At 40.5% G+C, this 23759-nt stretch overlaps 1 protein-coding gene across 1 annotated transcript in view; it reads right to left on the bottom strand.

The window, feature by feature from the left end:
• The window catches only part of PIGK (phosphatidylinositol glycan anchor biosynthesis class K), a 119059-nt gene that overhangs the window by 17523 nt on the left and 77777 nt on the right, over window positions 1-23759 (bottom strand). Inside the window, exon 10 of the mRNA XM_056844553.1 lies at window positions 11041-11116. Within this exon, the coding sequence (XP_056700531.1) occupies window positions 11041-11116 (76 nt within the window). The remainder of the gene's footprint in view (window positions 1-11040; window positions 11117-23759) is intronic.

The following is a 23759-nucleotide window of genomic DNA, read 5'->3' as shown; positions in this document are numbered from 1 at the left end:
GAAAATCCCCTCTAGCCATTGCTTGTTTCTGTAAATTAATTGTTCCGTGTATGAAAATTCATATGAAATTTATGAAATGCTTTGGAACAGCTTCTGAACAAGCTGGGGTAAAAGACTGTATGATCAGAAATATTATCTCATTTCTGAGAAGAATTCTATGAAGTGCAAACCAGTTTTAGATGTGTTTAATTTTCTCAGCTTCTCCAGAACATGCTGAAAATTCTGTTATATTCCTTTATATTATATATATATGCCTTGATATTCTGCCTGAACAAAGAATCTAAAAGAATATATATGTGTATGTGTATATATATTTACACACACACCGAAACATACACATATATACATACATACATATATATACACACACACACACATGTATGTATGTATGTATGTATGTATGTATGTATGTATGTATATGTTTCGGTGTGTGTGTGTGTGTAAATATATATACACATACACATATATATTCTTTTAGATTCTCTGTTCAGGCAGAATCTCAAGGCATATATATAATATAAAGGAATATAACAGAATTTTCAGCATGTTCTGGAGAAGCTGAGAAAATTAAACACATCTAAAACTGGTTTGCACTTTATAGAATTCTTCTCAGAAATGAGAGGATATTTCTGATCAACATGTGGTGCAGCATACAAAAGCAAGCATTTCAATTTCCCTTAGTAGTAATAATACAGTTGCCCTCTCACACAGAGCATAACAACTACTGACTGGCATTGATGGATGCCTATAATACAAGCTACATTAGAGAGTAAGCTTGTCATCCTCAATGTATATTTGAGCATCTTTGGCACCAATGAAGACAAAGGCACAGGAAGAAAGGCAACAATATACATCGGGAGAGCATGACCTGGGAATGATGGATGAGAAGTGCATCCAACATTTCTAGTTCTATAGAAGAACCATGTTAGAATTCTAAACTCTTTGGAAAGCTGGAGTAGGTCAAGACAAAGTCAACCCATCTTCCTTGCAGGAAGTATATGATACTCCACTTCAAAAAAGGAGAAGTTAGAAATAACAGATATATCTCAGAAGAGCCCATCAAAGCCGTAATACAATACGCATAAAAGCATTTTTCACAACTCTGTCAAAAGGATGAATAATCATGTGTGCATTGAGAACTACAGTGGTCGTTGCACAGGTAACTGACTACATCTGAGAAAATGCAGGTCACACATAAGCCTCCTTTTCTAGTCCCTTCAGTACCATGAGTATCCAATTCATTGGCTTAGTAAAAATGAAAAATAACGGTAGACATTATGCTAGATACTCTTGTGCAGTACAAGCATAAATTGACTACAGCTGTTCAGAGTTGGCCTTTGGCTAGCTCCAGTGTTAAGGAAAGTGGATGTTACAAATTATTATTTGATGGGTCTAACACATTTTGCAGTTACAAGAGCTGGCTGTAATATTTATGAATTTACTCATTATCTCAGCAAGAATGCTACACAGGAAAGTTATCCTTGAAGATCTTATACATTTTTCTACTAGGAAGCAATATTTTTGCTTGATTTTGCACACAAAACATACATTCTTATTTTCACATCCCCTCTCTCACCAACACTTGTGTAGTATTTTCAATTTGTACAAAATACCCACAAAACTAAGTTAACTGTGCAGGAGTCTATATACTGATGTTTGTTGCTGTTAACAGGATGTTTGTTTTGCTGCTCTTGGGCAAAGCTGAAGCCCTTGGGCTACAACACATCAGAGGATTTGAGAAAAATAAAAGGCCAACAAATCCCACATAAAGCTTAGCAATAAAGCCAAGTGTATACCTCAAGAAGCAGAAATGTGTGTGTGCTCACACACAGATTTACATTCTGTTAATACGTATATTTATTCAAATGTAAAATCCCACCACATCTCCCATCAAAAGAGCTTCTAAGTGGCTTACAAACAATTTGCACCAAAGAACAGGCACAGCGCAGAAACAATTAAAACCTAGACAATATAATCACAGACATATCATCATAACCCATAAATATCTGGGAAGAAGTTACCATAAGGCAACATGGATTAGCTTCCAAACAACACTGTTTTACAATGCTGCCTAAACCCTGTCAGGACGAGAGCTCTCCTGATCTTTTCTGGAAGGCTGTTCAAGGGCAGCACCTCTGCTGAAAATGCTCATAATCAGGCAAAGGCAAACCGAGAAGGAGAAGGAGAAGAGTTGGTTTTTATATGCCGACTTTCTCTGCCCCTTAAGGGAGAATGAAACTGGCTTACAATTGCCTTCCCTTCCCCTCCCCACAACAGACACCCTGTGAGGTAGGTGGGCAGAGAAAGTGTGACTCGCCCAAAGTCATCCAGCTGGCTTCGTGTGTAGGAGTGGGGAAACAAATCCAGTTCAACAGATTAGCCTCCGCCACTCATGTGAAGGAGTGGGGAATCAAACCCGGTTCTCCAGATCAGACTCCACCGCTCTTAACCACTACACCAGGAGGAAGTGTGGGGAAGACAGGATAATATACTTAGGTCCATATTGGGAGAGACTGTACCTTAAGCATATGTTATTTTCTCCATATTTTGCCCCAGGTAGCTTATATTATAAAATCTAGATGTTGCTTGAATTAAAACTTTCAATATTAAATAATTTCATACTGCACCTGAAGAAATATGTGTTACAATAAATGGACAATACCAAGGAATATGACTTCAAATTACTTAGCTTGTTGATATTGCTGTATGCACAGTAGAAATGTTTATATATTGTTCAGTTTTCCTCCTCCACCTTGCCCTTTCATTCTCCTCTTGGCCAACTAGGTCAGGAGCCATCCAGTAAACTGGCATGTGTTTTAAGCTGTGTCTTCCTAAAAGGAAGTGTGATGGCTACAGGGACTCTGGCTGGATGGGAGCAGTCAGATGTAGTTGTAGCTCCCAGACTTGAATGTAAAAGGGTTGAACTGCTGTGGAGTCTTGGGTTGAATGCAAGTGGTTAAGTAGGCCTATGATCTCTTACTCAGCTCTCTCTTTCACAGAATATTATCTTCAGTATACCTCCTCAGATCACATCCATGATCTCTCTCCTGTTTGTCTCCAGAAATTTAGTATAATTTATTGGCTGGGGTTGAAGGGAAGATGACTGGGGAAGGCAATGGCAAACCACGCCGTAAACACAGTCTGCCTAGTAAACGTTGTGATGTGACATCGCCCCACGGGTCAGTAATGACCTGGTGTTTGCCCTGGGGACTACATTTACCGTTATTAGACTGATTTACTCTGTTAGAGTATTCTCATGGACACCACCTCATAATTATAACAGGTTGGTAAAGAGAAATGGGGTTATGATACTTGAGTTTTTGAAATGACAAGTAGGTGACCGCGAAACTCACGCGGGGGGGGTGTGCCATCTTCCCTTCCATTGTGGCTCCAGGTCTCTCCCCCACCCCCAGCCCTGCTCTCTTGCCAGCTTGTTCGGTGCTGCTCTGGCCAGTGCAGCAAAGCCTCCTCCTCCCCCCTCCCCAGCCCTGCTCTCTTGCTAACTCGCCCAGTGCTGCTCTGAGCCAGCATGGTGAGGCCTCATTTGAGATATTACAAGGAAGACCACAGGTTCAACTATTTCTAGGAAATTAGTGTGGCTGTTTAAGGAGCAAAAAACCTCACATGGTATCCTCACATATTAAGAACATAAGAAAGGCCCTGCTGGATCAGACCAAGGCCCATCAAGTCCAGCAGTCCGTTCACACAGCGGCCAATCAGGTGCCCCCAGGAAGCCACAAACAAGAAGACTGCAGCAGCACCATCCTGCCTGTGTTCCACCGCACCCAAAATAATAGGCATGCTCCTCTGATACTAGAGAGAACAGGTATGCAGCATGACCAGCATCCATTCCAACTAATAGCCATGAATACCCCTTTCCTCCATGAACATGTCCACTCCCCTCTTAAAGCCCTCCAAGCTGGCAGCCATCGCCACATCCTGGGGCAGGTGTCCCATTAACAGTTATTTTTGAAAACCATAAACCCAGTATACACGATGACTTCTCACTCACTAATTCCTAAATTCCTCAGTGTATTTGATTAGTTTTTCAGAGTGCTTTCACCCCCAGAATAAGTGTTCTATACAAACCATACCATGCTTTCATCTGACTCAAACCTTCATTGCTTTTGTTCACTTATTAAGCTCTTTCCATGCTTGATTAAAGTTTTAAACACCCTTAACTGATTCTGTAAGAGATGAATAAAAATCTATAGCATGCTAATCACCCTTTTATTTTCAACAAATTAAAGTGAAATGAACCTTCTAATGTGTAAACAAATGTAATCTGACCCGTCTGCCTGTCGTCATTTAACAAAGTGGGACTCTTTTCACCACACAGTCTAAAATCTTGATTTCAAATTCAGATTCCAAAAAAGAGACCGAGTAGCTCTAATAGAAATCAACTTCTCTTGTGAAGTTGCGAAATGTAACTTCTTTAGAAGTCTGCTCTGTGTGTGTGTGTGTGAAGTGCCGTCAAGTTGCTTCCGACTCATGGCGACCCTATGAATGAAAGTCCTCCAAAATGTCCTATCTTTGACAGCCTTGCTCAGATCTTGCAAACTGAAGGCAGGGCTTCCTTTATTGAGTCAATCCATCTCTTGTTGGGTCTTCCTCTTTTCCTGCTGCCCTCAACTTTTCCTAGCATGACTGTCTTTTCCAGTGACTCTTGTCGTCTCATGACGTGACCAAAATACGATAGTCTGCTACTTCTGCGATAGTCTGCTACCAAATATGATAGTATGCTACCAAAATACGAGAAGTCTGCTACTTCTCCGCTTGTGCTCCCCCTCCCCCCACAAATCAGATTGTGCTGATGACATAGGCTTCCCAGCAGATGAACCAAGCAACTGTTGACAAGGTTAAAATGGCAAGCACTAATGCATTCATGCAGACCTGATGGACATGAGTTCCTATTCAAGTGACTTGTCCTTTTGAGACAGGCATTCTGCACAAAGTAACCCCATCTTATATTTCTTAGGGAGGAAGGTTTTTTAAAAAATCAATTTACAATATGTAGATATTGCTGCAAATTGATTGAAAATAAGCCATTTTGGAGTCCATGAAGATGGAATGGATTTGCTTCACAAGAAAAGAACACCCTTTGAATGGAAACAGGATATGGGAAAGTAGGAAGATATAACACTTTTAAGGAGAACAGTGACATGGTTTCACTGCCATTATATGTGCCAAATGTATAGCATGCTGCTTGACTAATCATATCAAGAGAACAGTTACAGGACTGAAGAAACATGGAACAAGGCAGAGGAGAAATGGCTTCCCAGAATAATATGCTTACTGTAGATCATTAATTCTTTGCCTAAAAATAGTTCATATAGTTATTCTCTCTACATATAGGCATCTTGGAGCTGTCCTTCAACACGGGCATGCCAGAAATCATGTGGAAAACTAACCTACCTCTACACAGATAAACCTAATTGCAATTGTCATCATCACAGCACCTATTTTTCCAGCTAATCAAAGGAATTACTGCAGGTTGATCTGTGCATTGCTCAAGTCACACTGACTTTTTTGCTATGCATGTGCCCAAAGATAGCTTTAGACTGTATAGTACAGAAGTCCATACTTTACAGACAAGGTCTTCAGTAAACACACTGAATACCAATTCACATGTTACAATTTGAATACATCGATACAGGATCTCAACTATGTTAAAAAATGTGTTATGTGACCATCACTATAAAACTACCCTTGTTCATTCTGATACAAGTGATAAGAAGTTCGTCCTCCTATCCAATTCCCAATGCATGGAACAGAAAAAATATATACACTTAGATAGCCAGTCCAATTTTTTGCAGCCTGGTACCTCATAAAAGCATAGAGCTGTACAAAAATGTTAACATGGAAACCAGCTTTAGTCATAAGGCATTTGTGGAAGATGCCGGTGCTGAAAACAGAACAAACCGGAAAATGCAGATATATCATGAAAGCGAACTGTTGCTCTTATGCTGCAGTTATGTGATCTCAAAGAGAGCGCAGGTAGCATGGTAGAAAGACTGGTGGGCTTGAACTGGAAAGATGCATGAGAAGATTTTGCTCAGAGACAAAGCCCACCCATTACATGATCTTACGGCACTCACTACCTCACAACAGATTTACAAGGATCTTTTGAAAATAAAACAGAAAAACCCTTATATACTGCTATATCTTGGAGGAAGGACAAGTTATACAATTGATAGAGATGTAGGAGTATGAATCTATACCTACAGATAGATAATAATTAGGGTCATATTACATTACACCCTTAGTAAAAACCGAGGCAAGGGGAATTCATGGAAAGGTGGAGTCTGCTGATTCCCAAAGACTCAACATCCACTGAAGTTGCCAGGGAAACAAAAATGGTGGAAATGGAATTCTATCAGAGTTTCCACCAAGGTTTGTTAACAAGGTATCTTGATGGGATCAAAATAGAGCAGAATGTGATTATATAAGAAGCCATTCTGGTCTCCACAGCCTGTGCAGATGTAATCAGTGAAATGGATATAAACATTGACATTTCAAAGTATAACAGCCACCCATACAGGGTCACCTTCATTAGCTGTACTTTTCTGCAGGACAGAATTATTTTGGTATACCTTTGTATAGCAGACATTTCATGAAAACATCATCATGTTGAGATCTGATATGACATTTGCAGGGGACAAATTTTGCCAGTACTAAATGCTTGCTACAGCACCTATTTTGGAATTTGTAGGATGTGCTCGTTTAGTACTCCATTACTCCAATGTCCCAATGATGTCGGTTAAAAAGCACTTCCTCTGCAGAAGGTTTTTGATGTCTAATTTTTGGCTTGTCAGGCATGATCAAAATTGAAGTTGACTCCATATTTGAAATTTGAAATGATTCTATGCTCCATAAACAAAAGGATGCTTTAACAACCAGGCTACCAGGAGACTATACCCAGATCCAATCATTTGGCTTGCTTTGAGCAATGTTCAACTAGCTGCTTGACCCTTGGTGGACCACCACAGGCTGCACCTTGGCACAAATAAGGCGGCCAAAGCTGCGTGTTGCAATAGGCAGGATTCCCAGCTCCTCTTCATGGGTCTCCATGCATGGCAAACATGCGTGCATGTTCTGCACCTAACAAGCAGAACCCTTGCTGGGTGACCCTCTCACCCCAAGCAGGAATCTACTTCAAAAGGACTGGACTTATATAATTATGTCTGATATTCATAGCAGTAATATTAAAAAGCTAAATACGGGTCTTTGAATTAAAACTATATAAACAGTTAATAGTAAAAATAGAAAGAATTATTTGCTAAATGTAATTAGGCCTTGTTCAACAAGAATTCGTCAGTCAACTTTCAACCCCTAAGCTAGAAATGTTTGTTCAGTCTGGGCAGAAAAGCATTTTATTTGACTAGCTGCTTGACTCTGCAAAAAAGAAACTGCCAAAGACTGTCTGAATACATTTAAAGGTTTCCTCACCTTCAGGGATCTGAACATTGGCAAAACATGCCACTTAACATTAGTTAAGAATGTGTATTCTGCTCTGAAAACTTTGATGCCATTTTTAACAAGGTCTGGAATTTCTTTTTTGCTAACTCTTGAGGAAATACGGAACATGTGTGATTTAGCACCAACTCCACTCTTCCATAAAGAGTGAATTTGGTGCTAAGTCAGTAGTTCAGGCCCCTTAGACCATAACCCTGTGCCATCTTCCTGCAATTATATATGTTCAGCAATTTTTAATTAGGACCTAAAACAGTATTATTACGGATAATGATAACAAGAAAGAAAGAAAGAAAGAAAGAAAGAAAGAAAGAAAGAAAGAAAGAAAGAAAGAAAGAAAGAAAGAAAGAAAGAAAGAAAGAAAGAAAGAAAGAAAGAAAGGAAGGAAGGAAGGAAGGAAGGAAGGAAGGAAGGAAGGAAGGAAGGAAGGAAGGAAGGAAGGAAGGAAGGAAGGAAGGAAGGAAGGAAGGAAGGAAGGAAGGAAGGAAGGAAGGAAGGAAGGAAGATCTCATTAGGATTCTGGGATGCCATTAAAGGGGAAAAATAAAAATAAAACCCTGAACAGTAGAGCTTACTTGACAAAAATGCTCCTTTTATGGATCAGAATGGAACTTCTTTTAGTATTTCCAAATATTGCCTACCTATATCAAATTCCTCTGTTTATGATTCAAAACAAATTGCCCCTTGTAGGATAGTGCCAACTCCCAAGTGTGAAAAAGAAAGCCATAACAATTCATAGATTTTTCTATAAACTCAACAAACTCACATACATAAGCTATTTAAAATTAATTACATTATTTTAATTTTATTAGGAATTAAACTACTTTATTCAATTTAATGTATTTTATTCCCTTTATTTTTATTCAACTAACTTATTAAATTCCAGAGCAACTGAAATCTAGATGTGCACTATTTTTTAGAAATACTTTCCCCTGACTTCAAGGTACATTCTGCCACTTTAGTTGTTGTTAATTCAACAGAGGCAAACTTCAAAACAGTAACCCATAATGGCATTTTGGCAGTCACATTATGGTAAACAGCTGTGAGAAAACTCTTTTTGGGAATAGTTTCACCCTATATTCAGCTACCATGCCAATGTGTGCCCACAAACTTCAGTTTCTGAGCCTTGCTTGGTATGAGGTTGGTGGGACAGGCAGGTAAATAATGAACTATAATTCACAGACCAGGCTTTCATGAAGATGTCCATACTTTTTTGGAAAAGAAAGGTTGCAATAAAAAGACGATAAAAAGTAAGATGTTGGTAAAGAATCTTTTTCTGTTCAAAGTTGGAAACCACAACCCAACATATAGTTAAGTACTCCATTCCAGCAAAAGCAATGTGCTTAACTGATCAGGGTTCAACCAGGTGCTTTTTAAAGAAAGTGTATGAGTGTTGTGGTTAGAGAATCAGACTAGGATCTACAGTGGGTTCCAATTCTAGTCACTCTTTCAGCCCCACCAAGTTGTGAGGACAAAATGGGGACAGGAGGATCATGAACGCTGTCTTGAGCTTTTTTGAGCAAGGGCATGATAAAAACACACTAGATTAGATTGAAATATTTTTTTCCCAGGAAATGGATGAACTGTATGAAGCCTTGTTTTCTGATTCTGTTCAAAGAAGTATTCCATTGTGGCCTGGCACAAAGCAGCCAAATGAACCCACCAGAGTTAGATTACTTTTTTGTGTGTGCTGTAAAAATATTACTGTGACATTTCATCAGGTCAACCATCTTAAAGGTTAATTCTGTTTCCTGTATCAGCTATTCCTTTAGGTGAACTGCTCTGAGCAGTTCCTATTTACCTATTCCAAAACAGTCCTCAAACTGTTTCACTGCTCACTCTCACTGCTAAGAACATATTGACTTACTGCCTGCTCTGCTGTTTAATTCATTTATGCTGAGAGTCAGGCATGAAGACAGAATTTTAAATGTGACATTTGCAGGCTGCTGGGTCATTTGAAGCTCTGACAACACCAGGGGAGTTCCTGACATACAAACTGGTCCTGATTTCCAATCTTCCATGTTCTGAACACATCAGATTTTCTTCCCGGAGGTGCAGATTTCAGCCTACAGTTTTAAATTTCCTTTGGGTTTAACATCTTGCAGAAAAGGCCTGTACACTTGAAAGTTATAAAATAAAGCCTGTGTTTCCTTTAAGCTATAAGCTGGCTTTGCCTCCAGCAAACAAACTCAACTACAGGAAGCTACTTTGATTGACAAAGATATTTGGAAACGCTTACAATAATAATTAATACCCAGAGGATGGTCCAAACAACTTTTATGCTTGGTGGACTTCCATTTTTCCTGTTGATCTAGCCTCATTCAAAGGCAGCTGCGTCTGAAGGCCTCAGCTGTAGATAATGGGCAATTTAGACAACAGCAGTAGCATATGGTTTAGCACGCCAGCAGTTAAACGTGGTCACAATTAGAATGAAATACCTACACATAAGATACCACTTTTTGCTGCTATAACAACTGAGCTGTGAGAACAGAACTGCTCTAGTTGGAAACAGCACACAACTCACGTAGACTTATACTGTTAGAAACTGTTTTTCTAGTTCATAACAACTATACAACAAAACCACTGGTTCAGCATTTTTAACTATCACAAAGCAGCACTTGGCATGATTTTACTCAGGGAGCAAATTGGAAAAAGGAGGGAGAATGCAAATGGTAAAAGAACCCTTAGATTAGAGAAGCATACTTTCTAGCCAAATGTTCCCATGTCAAGTCAAATCATGAAATACAGCAATGACATGCATGCAACAATACGTACAGATTGCTTTGTGTTGGCTTTACCTCTAACTTAACAATCCACATGAGGAAAAACCGGCAGCATCGTAGATCTAATTCTATGCATAGTCATATCCTCTTACCCCTAGCCCCTTTCCAGCTGGGCACATCCATGTAAACCTGGAGGCAAAGACTGCAGCCCTGCGTATACAGCATATGCAGGGACAAACCAATACAAGACCAGGAGGAGTGGAAGCAAGCACACTGGCCTCATGCCTTTTCACAACTCCTATATACATCTGGCAGAATGTGGATGCAGGACCCACAGGTATATAAACTGTATGTAGGCGCTATTCCATGTTTAAAAACATTCTGAAGCAATGATCCTAATCATGGGGATAGAGAAAATACACATAAATTTGCATAGATGTCTCCACATTTTGGACAATGGAAAAGTGGAGTCTGAATGACAGCCCTTCCTCCCTGTGCATACTGGCTTTTCTCTGCATATGTTGTATATACACAGCCTGTATCGTCTCTGCTATAAGAATTAGATTGAGAAGGTATTTATCAAACAACAGAACTCCACCCTGGACATCACACTGTTTCTTGTGACAGTCAGAAACAATCCATTATTATGCTGGGAGTTGACACCTTTGCTCCTATTATACTCAAGAATATTTTATTTAATCCATTTACAGCCCACCTTTCTCACTGAGACTCAAGATGGCTATAAAACTACTCAGCAAAACTAACAAAATAGTTTTATTTCGAAGATGAAAGCCCTTACCAGTTCTTGAGGCAAATAAAAAAAAGAAGTAATAGAATGGCCTACCTGGTGTATTATTTGTGCAACTGGAAGTTGTTCCGTATATTTTAATGGCTCTGTAGCTACTTCATCTACAGGAAATCTGAAAAAGAAAATAATTTTAAGTATTATTTGTTTTGTCCACACATCTGAAATCATCAGCAGAACATTTCTAAGGCAGATCCCAACAGATTTAAAAATACTTAAAACAGCATGGATACCAAAGAAAGATCCAAGAAAGTCAATTGAATAAAACGTTTTAAAATAATCAATTTAGAGCCAAGAGAGATCAGCAAAAGCCAACAAGTAGGAATCAATAAAACCACAAGGGAGCAATAAAACCAACTGAGAATAGTTTTTAAAAGTTCTCTTTAAAAGGGAAAGTCAAGTGAAAAAAAAACAGAAAGAGTGAGAGAAGCAAGAGAGGAAAGAAGAAACAAAGAAAAAAACCTAACAAAAATCTTAGGGGGAAAAAGAAATGTTTTCACATAGTGCCAAAAGCTTAACAAGCTTGGGACAAGGTGAAATGAGAAGGGGAGAAGTCCCACAGGGCAGACAACCGGACACCTTGCACTCATTTCAGCTGATAGGGCAACATGCACAACTTACTGACTGAAGGTGATGGGCAGGGCTATATGGAAATAGACAGTCCTTAAAATACCCTGGGGTCCTACACCATTTAGGACTTTATAAGAACCAGCACTTCAAATTTTCCAGAAATGAACTGATAGCCAGCACAGGTCTTCAAGCACTGGCAATACATACTCTCCGTAATTTGCATGAACAAGTAAGCTTGCTGCCGCATTCTGAATTAACTGAAACTTCTAAACAGTCTACAGAGGCAAACCCAAATACAGAGCTATACAGTCACCCAAGCCGAATGTGATAACAACATGGATAACTGTGGCAAAATCATGCTTTTAAAATAAAGGCCCTAACTGGCAAACTAACCAGAGTTGGCTAAAGGCAGTTTGTGCCACACAGGCAAGCCCTACCACCACCTGAAGGGCAAGACTTACAGCCCAATCCTAAAGGGGGTTAGTTAGTCGACAGCCGGGGACAGCGCAGCCACTTTGGAAGCTGCCTACAGGCAGCTCCACCCCCAGGAACATCCCGGAAAAGCCTCCCAGACACCGGTGGGAACTCTTGCAATAGAAAAACGCTGCCAGAGAGGCAGCGATGGCGCACTGGAATTGCGCTGCTGCACCGCTTCCTAGCACTGGCATAAATTGCCCTGTGGCAGCATCCATACCACTCTGGACAGTCCCGAGTGGCACAGCTGCCGGCGCTGGGCTCATGCCAGCTCCTATGTGGCTCCGCCCCCCCTTAGGTTTGCATGATTAATAACACTCCTAACCTGTAAATGCATTTCTTTAGGAACCTCTCCAAGTTGTACCAACCCCTTATTCTTTGCCCAGCAATTATAATTAGGAGCAGTCAGTTTCCAAATCCAACTTAGTGGCTCCCCTTTATCTTTCCCCATTGTCAAACGGTGTGGTAACTGGAGTACAACATGCCCTACCCAACTTTCACAACAGTAGATTATCCTATATTTTGGAATGCTTTATATTCCTCATAGTAGCTTTTTTGAGTCCCAGATATAAATCTGTAAAGGTCATAGCCTCCTAAATGGTACAGGCACTTGCGGGAGGAAAAAGGAGAGAGAAAGAGGCCATGAACGCTTTAACTGCATTTCATTCTATTTCTTTCTTTTAAAAAACTTCTGTTTAAATATCACGGTTGTGTTTTGTGATAGAACATTCAACGCACTCAAAAACTGATTTCTTTAGTCCATAGAAATAAACATCTAAATATATTTGTGTAATCCCCACTGATAATGTTAGAAAAGTGTTCAAGATCAAGATCTGAGATATATAGCAGCAGAGGACATAAGAAAAGAAATGGCTGGCTAGTAAACATGCTGAGGACTAAATTCTTATTTATCTATGGAACTGTTGAAGCACCCAAAATCCTAGTGTAAACTTCTCTACAGCGTTTCACCAATGGAATTTACCAATGGCCAGATCAAAAGGGTAGAAGGGGAATATTTTGCTTCCTATTCTGTGACTAACATTAAGAATCCTGAATTGTGGACATGTTTTGAACATGGCAAATCTTCAAACATCAAAACAGACAGGACCACAGGAGACGTTTCTATGTAAATGCAGTGGCTATTTTTCAGAACAATTGGTCTAAAATGAAGAAAGATGAAACCAAAGGAAACAAAGGAAAGAAAAGCACATTTGAAACAGTCTCAAAAGTGGTACATTTCTTAGTTCAGTCATCAGGCTCTGTAATGTCAATGCCTTTGGGCAGTGTTTTCAAGTTTTTTCCCTCGTGTACAATTTGGAATTTGCTTGTTTTCTCCAAACGAAAACACGGAGGTGTTTTCTCTTCAGGCCAGTTATGGATTTTAAATGCACAAACCAATCAGGATAGAGGAATTACAGTAATCAGAGTAATATGACTAACCACTGTGTGATTTCAGGGTAATAACGTCTGTGATTATAGAAATTCTTGTGCTCTGATTGGTTGACAACCATTATTAGCCTGCCCGGACAACAAGATCTGCATTTCACACAGTTATTAAGAAACCACAGTTGAATGATTATGTAAATCAGGCGCTCAAAAGCAGAGTACAGGGAATTTCTCCAGCTGGGAAAGGGAAAAAGAAAAAGGATAACTGTGCAGAATTGTGAACTACTTTGATTCAAAACCACTTAATCAGAATTGGAAGGGTTTTTTGTTTTGCTTTTTTATTAAACCATGTAAGTTCTCTGCTATCTTTACAAAAATATTGTTGGATAACTAGTATATTGTATAGGATTATCAACGTTGAGTAAAAGCTCCAAATGTTAGCTTTACATTCTTGACAATCTCAAAGATCCATGCATAAAATTCTCACTTTGAATTAGGTGTTACTTTACTGATCCCAGAAGATTTCTGGGTAAGCCCACTATAGCTAAGAGTCAGTGTGTTATAACTGAATAAAGCAGAACTATAATGCTGAACTAAGACTAGTTGACCTTGGTTCAAATCCCTGCTTGCCATAAAATCTACTGTGTGTCCTTGGCCCAGACATACTCCCTTTGCCTAACAACCTACTTCACAGTTTGTTGGGAGAATAGAGAAAGGAAGAACCATGCCCTGAATTCCTTGAAGGGAAGATGTGGTAAAAATAAATATATAATAAACAAATATATTATGGCAAAGGTGTGCTGAAAAGCACAGGATTATTCAAGCTGAAAAGAAAAGGGGTGGGGGCACACAAGGAATTGCAGAAGGCTGGGAGTTAAACAATTCAGGAATTTCCCCTCCCCCACAGGATGACAGTCTACACTCTCAGAGGTCTGAGCAGGCCAATTTCCCCAGCCATTATTTCAGAAGCTCTTAGGAGCTTGAAAAGGGTGCTTTCTAGGGTTGCCAGGTCCCTCTTCGCAACCAGCGGGAGGTTTTTGGGGCGGAGCCTGAGGAGGGCGGGGTTTGGGGAGGGACTTCAATGCCATAGAGTCGAATTGCCAAAGCGGCTATTTTCTCCAGGTGAACTGATCTCTATCAGCTGGAGATCAGTTGTAATAACAGGAGATCTCCAGCTAGTGCCTGGAGGCTGGCAACCCTACTGCTTTCCCATTCCCTTTTTTTTTTTTAATTGGTTCTCAACATTTTGTACCTCCTACAGTAAATTCAGTTCTCATCAGACCAGTGTTTTGTTTTGTTTTTAGGGACAGGGTCTTTGTGTTTAACTCATGAAATCATTTTTCTACATACCTGGAGATTACATGAGCTGTTACCTGTTGGCTTTGAGATATTGTGCTGGATATAATTAAAGGTTGTTGTTTTTTTAAGTTAGCAGAACTGGAGTGGAAGTTTAAAACACTGTGTTCTGAAATGTTACTTTCTTGTGGACACAGCATGACAAGTTGGGGGCAGGCCGCAGAAATCAAAAGATTGATTTACAAGATCATTTTCTTTCCATAGCATAACCTTTCGGCAGTTACTTCATGCAAGAGTTTCATGCAAGTGGATTCCTCTCTGTTGAATGGTTTCAGGGTATGCACTCCACAGCTGAGCATGCAGAAAATGAGGAAATAAAGAAATTCCCAAAGAACAAGCTGTTCCAATAATAAGGGATCACTATCACAAATGAATAGGTGTAATCATAATTCTTCTGAATTCAACATCTTTTATTATACATGGCACAAAACATATACAAGAATCAATCTAGAGCACGCCTCACTGAAGTTCAGAATGGCCCACTACTAGCACTGGCCACTTTACCCAGCACCACTGCCTATGCATGGCAATGAAAAAATGTTCACCTATCCACATGGCATGCACGTTTCACCTCTAATGCTAACAGCAATAACTAAATGGATACCATGTTTGAATAAGGCAAGTGCATATAAAAGCCACAGTTGATTTCACAGTCAACTGCCAGATTTCACACGGGATACTGACCATATGAAATGGACATACACTCAATTAATTTTTTGTATGCTTATGCCTTACTCAGACATTACACCCACACAATTCTTCCTGCTGGCATTGGGTGTAAAACATCTTCTCAAATACGGTGTAGCCTGCCCTCTCTGGCCTGCCCTCTCTCCTTTCTTCTTCTTATTTCTAATTGGGATTGACAGATACTACTCAAGACCTGTAGGTCAGATAAGGAGAAAGAGAGGGAGAAGAAGAGAGAAAGAGAGAAGAACATATCTTGGTAGACGTGCCAACTCCATAGGAAGGGAAGGTGTCCTTTTTGCTCACCACTTTGAACAGGAAGAAGATAACAGAGAAAACAATTGATTCCTTTCGTTTCCTGTTATTTCGATGTATTTTTGCAAACCAATTCTCCTTTTCTGTAGATCAAATCCCGCATATGCATTTCAACTTCTATCTTCATTTTATCTTATATTCGAATTGCAAAGTCGCCAAATCTTTGGATATTTAAATCCAGTGACTAGAGCTGTGAACGGCAAGATGGATCGATCTGCAAACCTGGGGCTTTTTTTCAGAAATCTGAAATCTAAAAAAAAAAAAAAAGGTTGGGGATTTTAAAAAATCCTAAAATGATAAGAAGCTCTTGTAGCTTAAGCAAGGGATTCCCTCAATGGCCGTTGCTAGGCAACCACAGATTCCAGCTTCAGTTTCTGTGAGTAAAAGGCAGGGAGATGGGGCAGGGCCCTTTCCAGGCCTATTTTGTCCTTGAGGGAGGACTCACTGGGCCCAGGCCTGGCTAGAGTTGCCAACTCCAGGTTCAGAAATTCCTTGAGATTTTGTGGTAAAGTCTGAAGAGGGCAGGGTTTGTGGAGGAGAGAGGCCTCCGAAGGGTATAATGCCATATTGTTCACCCTCCAAAGCAGCCATTTCCCCCATGGGGACAGATCTCTGTGGTCTGGAGTTCAATAGTAATTCTGGTGGATCTCCAGGTCCCACCTGGAGGTTGTCAATCTTAGGCCTGGCAGCAACCTCTGGGTGACTTGATACCATCTGACTTGCATGACTCAACCAGGCCTGGCTGCTTGCTACTCTGCAACAGCCACCACCCTATGGAAGCCAGTGTGGTGTCGCTGTTAGAGCTTCAGAGTAGGATCTCGGAGACCCAGGTTCAAATCCTAATCTTGCTGAGGAAGCTCACTGGGTGATTTTGAACCAGTCACATACTTTCAGCCTAACCTGGTTCATGGGGTTGCTGTGTGGATAAAAAAGAGGAGAGGAGACTATGTAAGCTGCTTTGGCCCCCACTGTGGAGAAAGACCATAGTTTTCCAAGGTATAGGCTGCAGGGGGACGGGGACAGAAAGCTTAAGATAGAGGGGCAGATAAAGATAAGTTGGCTGTTGGGTGGGAAAAAGATACCGTTGCCAACTCCAGGTTGGAAAATTCCTGGAGATTTGAGGGGACTCCAAAGCAGTCATTTCCTCCAGGGGAACTAGCATTGCCAACCTCCAATGCCAGAGCCAGCTGGGTGTAGTGGTTAAGAGTGTTGGTTTGGAACAGTGGACTCTAATCTGGAGAACTAGGTTTGATTCCCCACTCTTCCACATGAGCTGCGGACATTAATCTGGTGATAAGAGATCAGTTCCCCTGGAGGAAATGGCTGCTTTGGAGGGGGGAGTCTATGGCATTACACCTTGCTAAGGCTGCTTCCCTCCCCAAACCCCATTCTCCCAAGGCTCTACACCCACATTTCCAGGAATTTCCCAACCTGGAGTTGGCAACCCTAAGGGGACTGATCTCTGTAGTTGAGAGATCCATTGTGATTCCAGCAGAACTACTGCTACCACTGCTGCTTTGGGGAGGGAGGGGAAGCAGCTGGGCAACTGGAAGTAATGGGGGGTGCTGAAAGAGAGAGTGAAGGGGGCAGAAAGAGAGAGAAAGTGATAGGCATGGAGGAGAGAGGGGGGAGGCAGGACGCAGAAATAGTGAGAGACTGAGAAATAGAGGGAGTGGGGAGGAAGCAAAGGTGTGGGAATTGGATAGCTGCTCCCGCAAGTTTCTTGTGGGTCCTCACTTTTACCATCTAAGAGACATGTTAGCAAGGGAATTTTTCAATTATCTAGGCACTATTACTAAAAAGAGTCCCATCTACAGTTGGAAGAGAGATATATGATATAAAATGGCAGTAGAGTATAAAGTCCTTTGATTGCTTTACTTCACCCTAATAAATCTGTTGAGTGACGCTGACATGATGTGACCTTTATTCTGCATGAAGTGGCTAAGCAAAGATCAAGAGACTATCTGAAATTGTTTCCTTGAAATTATAACATTTTTATCCTCATATTTTGTATACTAGTGCTATATGCAGTAAAAATTTAGTTCTGCAGTAAAGCAATTATTTTTGTTTGTTTGCATCTATTTCTTATTAATGGCTTCCTGAACTGTAAACCTAGCATGTCTTTACTCCAGCCAGTCACAAACGGAAACCACAACAAATTTCTCACATATATTTACGGTGAGGCATCATCTGAAAGTCTCATTCTAGTGCGAAAATTGTTGTTGTTGTTTTAAGATAGAGGCAAATCCATGTGAAAGCAACCTATGCTCTTGATTCAGAACTCACAGCCCATATGTAGGTCAATGGTAAGTATGCCTGGACACTTCTGCCCTCTAGAGTACCTACAAGCCGGAAAAAAAGAGCACAGCTGCACAGCCTGCTGCCCACAATCATGTGGAAAAAACAGTTGTACAAAGTGAGACTTCCTTCATACGTACACACTGTAGAGACAAGTAAAAAATCCTACCCCTCTGAAGTAAAGGTGGATGCACTCTTCAGATGGCATGCAGGGTATTCAAGATTGCTCTTGGTCGCCTATCTTTTGGAACAGCCAGCCAGCTCTTTATAGGAAGCTTTATTTAATGCATTTTCTGGGGTTTTAACTAGTCTTTAAATTGAATTATACTGTTGTAGTTATGAATTGTAAGCCACCTTGAGCCACATTGGAGAACTGTGGCATATATATTGTAATCAGTAAATAAATTTCATTGCCTTAATTAGGATTTCACTACCCTCACCCACCCCAATCCTTTTAATCTCTTTTAAAACTGGTGAACCATCATTCTCTCCAGTGAACTTCAATACTGGTTCATGGAATAGGAAGCATTTCCTGCCCATGTAGCATTGATATAGAAGCCCTCGCCAACCAAGATAAAACTTTTCTTTTCACAAAATGAATTTCATGTATACCTAGACCTGAGAAGACCACAAGCTAATCTGATATCAGTTATCCAAAGCCCTTGATACACATGGCCTTTTCTTTAAAGCCGTATTTTTACTCACTGTATTTATGGAAAAATACTAACCAGACTCTCAAATAATGTTCCTGCGATCTTTAAAAGGCCTCTACAAGCCACGGGAGGGGGGGAAAGTTACATCTCATTCAGAAAATTGCAATTGCTAAAGTTGCCTTAACACATAAAATTGCTATAAACTGAAAAGTAATGGGAATTTTTTTTTTCCAATTTATGTTCACAATTGGCAGCATTTGGAGTCCAGCCAATTTCCCCATCTTCCTGAACCACTGTCAGTCACTTTCCCCTACTGGCAATATGCTGTTAACATACATTGCCAACAAGGGGAAAGTGACTGACAGTGCTTCAGAAAGATGGGGAAATTGGCTGGACCCCAAAATGCTGGCATAGTATACTCAGTTTCAAGACACAGGCATTTTAACAGGAAACTATGTCAGCATCAAGATTTTCATTTAAAGTACTTAATTAGCATGATAACTGCACTTCATTTATCAATTCTTGCTCTTGTGCAGCATTCCTAAAACCTAAGCAGCTGGTCAGTGCCTTTCAAGTGACTATGCTCTTAGAATTGACCCCTTCCTGAGAAGTGGTATGTTATCTTATTCAGTTAGTCACCTACTAAGCAGGACTCAACTACTTTACTCACTTAAAAAAGTAAGTCTTTTATTGATGTGCTCCAATGTAATTGTGTATATATGTGTATATGCAAGTATTACGAAGTCTTAAAATTCAGTAACAATGTATACAGTAAAGCAAGCAAGTTCTACATACTATTCAGTTTTAAAATCCAACACTTAAAATATAACAGTCTGATTTAGTTCAAAGTATCTAATTCACATTCTAGAATAATATATTTGTAAAGCCATACATACCAATACTATCTTCTGAGCCTCCCTTAGAGGTCTGAAGTTCTAGCCCTCTCCCTGCCTGTATTTATGCTGTTTAAGTCACCTTCAATGGGCTTGAACCTTGAGCACGAGCAGGATGCAGTTGTACTGCACATGCTCAGTGGCTTCCCTTTAGATTACCAAATAAGGACTTCCTCTTCTACCAGGCTATTTTGCTAAACCTTAAACTGTCAGTTTTGAGTCTTGTTATCTCTCTATATAATCAATTTTACCATCATTCTCATCTCCAGAAAAATACGTTGAGATTGAACCTATTCATTAATTTCTAGCATCATGTCTTCATGTTTAAATCATAAAATACAATATATTGTTTACATTACATCATTAGCCAGCATCATATATCCTTGGAGTATAGAGGGTGGAGAGCATTTCTGCACTTGAAGTCATTGGAAAGGCAGGAAGTGAACACTCTGCTCTGTAGCTTAAAAAATGTAGGAGGTGCTGCAAAGGCTTTGCTCTCTAGCCATTGAAAAGGCTGGGCCAGGTCATAGAAAAAGGCAGAAAATGCAGCAAGCAAATCTGCACTGACACTGAAATCTTTGACAGAGTAATTCAGAAACATAAGCCTCTGGCAAAGAATATCCAGGCTTTCTTTTAAAAGGAAATTTAAGCCTCTGCTATATAGTTTGTATGTGTAGCTTGGTTTTACATTGAATATTTCTGCATATGTACAACACTGATTCCACAGTTCATGTGCTCTAATATGTCAAAGCCTGTAACACCCCTCTCCTTGTACATTGTAGAATTCATTCATGTAAAACATTTAACATGTTACAGAAATAAAAAAGCATAACTTTGTTGCAATTGTCAAACTATAAAAGTCATGTAGTTTTTGTGAGTCCACAAGACAATAGTCCAATAGCAAATAGTCCAAAAGCAAATAGTCCAAAAGCAGAAAATATGTATGAAGTAAAGAAATGTCAGTTCATAGAATCATAGAGTTGGAAGGGTCCACCAGGGTCATCTAGTCCAACTCCCTGCACAATGCAGGAAATTCCAAACTACCTCCCCCACACACACACCCAGTGACCCATACTCCATGCCCAGAAGGTGGCCAAAGTGCCCCCCCTCTTATGATCTGCCTAAGGTCATAGAATCAGCATTGCTGACAGGTGGCCATCTAGCCTCTGCTTAAAACCTCCAGGGAAGAAGAAGAGTTGGTTTTTATATGCTGACTTTCTCTATCACTTAAGGGAGACTCAAACCGGCTTACAATCACGTTCCCTTCCCCTCCCCACAACAGACACCCTGTGAGGTAGGTGGGGCTGAGAGAGCTCTAACAGAGCTGTAACTTGCCCAAAGTCACCTAGCTGGCTTCGTGTGTAGGAGTGGGGAAACAAATCTAGTTCACCAAATTAGCATCCGCCGCTCATGTAGAGGCGTGGGGAATCAAACCTGGTTCTCCAGATCAGACTTCACCGCTCCAAACTACCGTTCTTAACCACTACCATGCAGGCTCTCCTTCCCAAGGAAGCCTGTTCCACTGAGGAACTGTTAGAAAATGCTTCCTAATGTCTCGATGGAATAAAATTCTTCCCGATGTCATTTAACTTCAATTTATTTGACTTTCTAGATTGGCCTGTTATAGCCCATTCCTGAAGGGGAGGCGGGGAGGCAATGGCCAGGAGTGGTGCAGCCACGCCACCTCCACAGAGACTTCCTGGCTGGAAACAAGAAAAATAAACACACAGATGCTGGCGTAGGGATAACGCTGGCTCCTATGGGCATTTGCCCCTCCCTTCAGGATTTCATGGTTAATCTCCTAACACAAGCTTGTTTAACACCATTTTGCACTGATGAAAATACATTCTAGTGCATGAGACTTTTCAGTCTCAGCTTAAACAATGAAGCTGCATAAAAGAAAGAAAAATACTAATCTTGGAAGAAATTCCACAAAAATTCACAGTGCTTTTGAAAATCCTCTGGAGGGGCATTTGGAGCACAGAAATTGCTCACTATCACCAAGAGACCTATTAGAAGTTTATGAAATTTGAGAACATCCAGAGACTATATGAACTGTAATTCCTCAGAAGGCAGCACAGTTCATTTGGGTAAGTGAAGCCTGATTTTAATTATTTAGGACAACCCCTCCACAATATATCAGCAATCATTCTGTGTAACATTAAAATTAATGCTCCTTTATTTACAGCATTTGCTGAATAATACAGACTTCAGTATAGAAGCTCTCATCAGTGTTCTGTAATACAGATTCAGCCTAGAGGGGTCCAATGTTTCCAGTACAATTATTTTAGTAAGGGATACAATTTGTTTTAAATAGGTATATACTGCCACTCCCTTTCCCAAGCACATTCTCATTCCAGCTGCATAATTGTCGGGCTCTGGAGTAAAGATCTCTTTATAAACAATTTGTTTCTCTAAATTTAGAAGTTCAAACCATTCAATACTGCATAGCACTAAGAAAGCAGGAAAGGGCTAAAGACAGCTATCAGGTAAGGATTTCAGAACAGGAAATTCCTTCTTTACCTTATAATAGGTTGTCATTAGCATTTGGTAGTGTCCCACATTCTAGGCACATTACTGTTGAAATTAGAACTGTTAACCTATTAAAGGATTTTCAGTTGCTTAGCTGTCTTGTTTTAAACAGATTAATTCAATGATGGTGCACGTTTTTGACATGACCTCCAAGTTCTTTCCCATCTTTAAACAGACCTTTGCAGGTATAGGAAATATCTGAAATAGATTACCACAGTAGCTGGCATCAACTCCATACTGGTGAGAATTTCTGCCACCATAACAAGAGACAAAATAGTCCCCTTTTTGCTGATGGACAGAGGCCCAAATATAATATTGGCTGTGGCCAAATATCTCTCCATCATATTTTCCTCTAAGAAATAACTGCTCAGGACCTATGGGTCATAGGAGCAAAGGAGAGGAAAGCAGCTTGCATCTTGACAACCCCATAAATGGATTTATTACCAACATTATTTGTAGTTTGGCATTACAAATACTTTTCTAACAGCCCATTCCTGAAAAAAATGGGCCAAAAGTCCTTAGGAGGCGGCGTGACCTCACTGCCAGCGCGATTACACATACTTACGCTGGCAGTGAGGCCAGCCCCGCCGGCGGGAGAGCACCGCGGGACCGCACCTCACCCCTCCGCTGGTGCAGCCTCTAACATGGCGCCAGCAATGGTGTAGAGAGGGCGCAGGGGGGCGTTCCGGGGGCAGGCCAGGGGGAGGAGCCGCCGGTTAGGCGGCCTCCTATCCCAGTCCGGCCAGTTACACCAGCGGTGGGAACAGCGGTGCTGCGCTGGCTATTTAGCTGGCGCAGCCTCGCTGTTTTCAATGGGGCTTTTGGCCCCGTTAAAAAACAATCGGCTTAGGAAGAGGCACCGCTGCACCTCTTCTCCGCCGACTCCACACGCCGACTTTTCAGGAATGGGCTGTTCACTCCTTAGTTCCACGTTTCTTTTAATATCTGGTTAACTTTGAGGAGTTTAACATTGGTATAACATTGTTGCATTGTGGTCCCATTTTTGTAAGTAACTGTGATTCAAGCACAGGGGAAGCTATTATGTTTATACACAAGCAAATGATCTGAGCCCTCTATATCTTCTGTGGGACAATATGCATTTATAATATTGAGAGCCACTTGATTCCATAACAACAAAAATGAATCAAAAAGCCAAACTTAAGAATGTGTTTCCTTATCTAGTTGACATTCAAGTTAAATACTTCTATCCAGGCTACATTCAATTTAAAAACAATTTCTCAGATCTTTGATTAATGACAGAGCGCAGGAAATGGAGCTAAGTACAGTCATCCCAACATAAACACTGAGGAATGAACCTGATGTCCGCTAGGTCTCCTCCTGATCGATCTTCCTGAAGATAATGCTTGTGTAAAACCTAACTGTAGAGGTCTACAGATGGTCTGTTCAAGAGCTACCCAGATCATGCAGGAGTCTTTGTACATATTGACAATATTGACAAAAGATAATTGTTTATGGAAGCTCTCTTGTTAAGCAGTGGAAGGAAAGTTTGACTGAGCTTTAGTAGACATCTATCATCCCACTGTGCCTCGACTCTTGGTACAAACTTAGCTCTACCCAATCACCTACCTCTTACCTC

This window comes from Euleptes europaea, chromosome 2 (genome assembly GCF_029931775.1).
Source record: "Euleptes europaea isolate rEulEur1 chromosome 2, rEulEur1.hap1, whole genome shotgun sequence".
Lineage (NCBI taxonomy): Eukaryota > Metazoa > Chordata > Lepidosauria > Squamata > Sphaerodactylidae > Euleptes > Euleptes europaea.
Note: the sequence above shows the minus strand (reverse complement) of the source record. Positions and strands in the feature narration are given on the sequence as shown.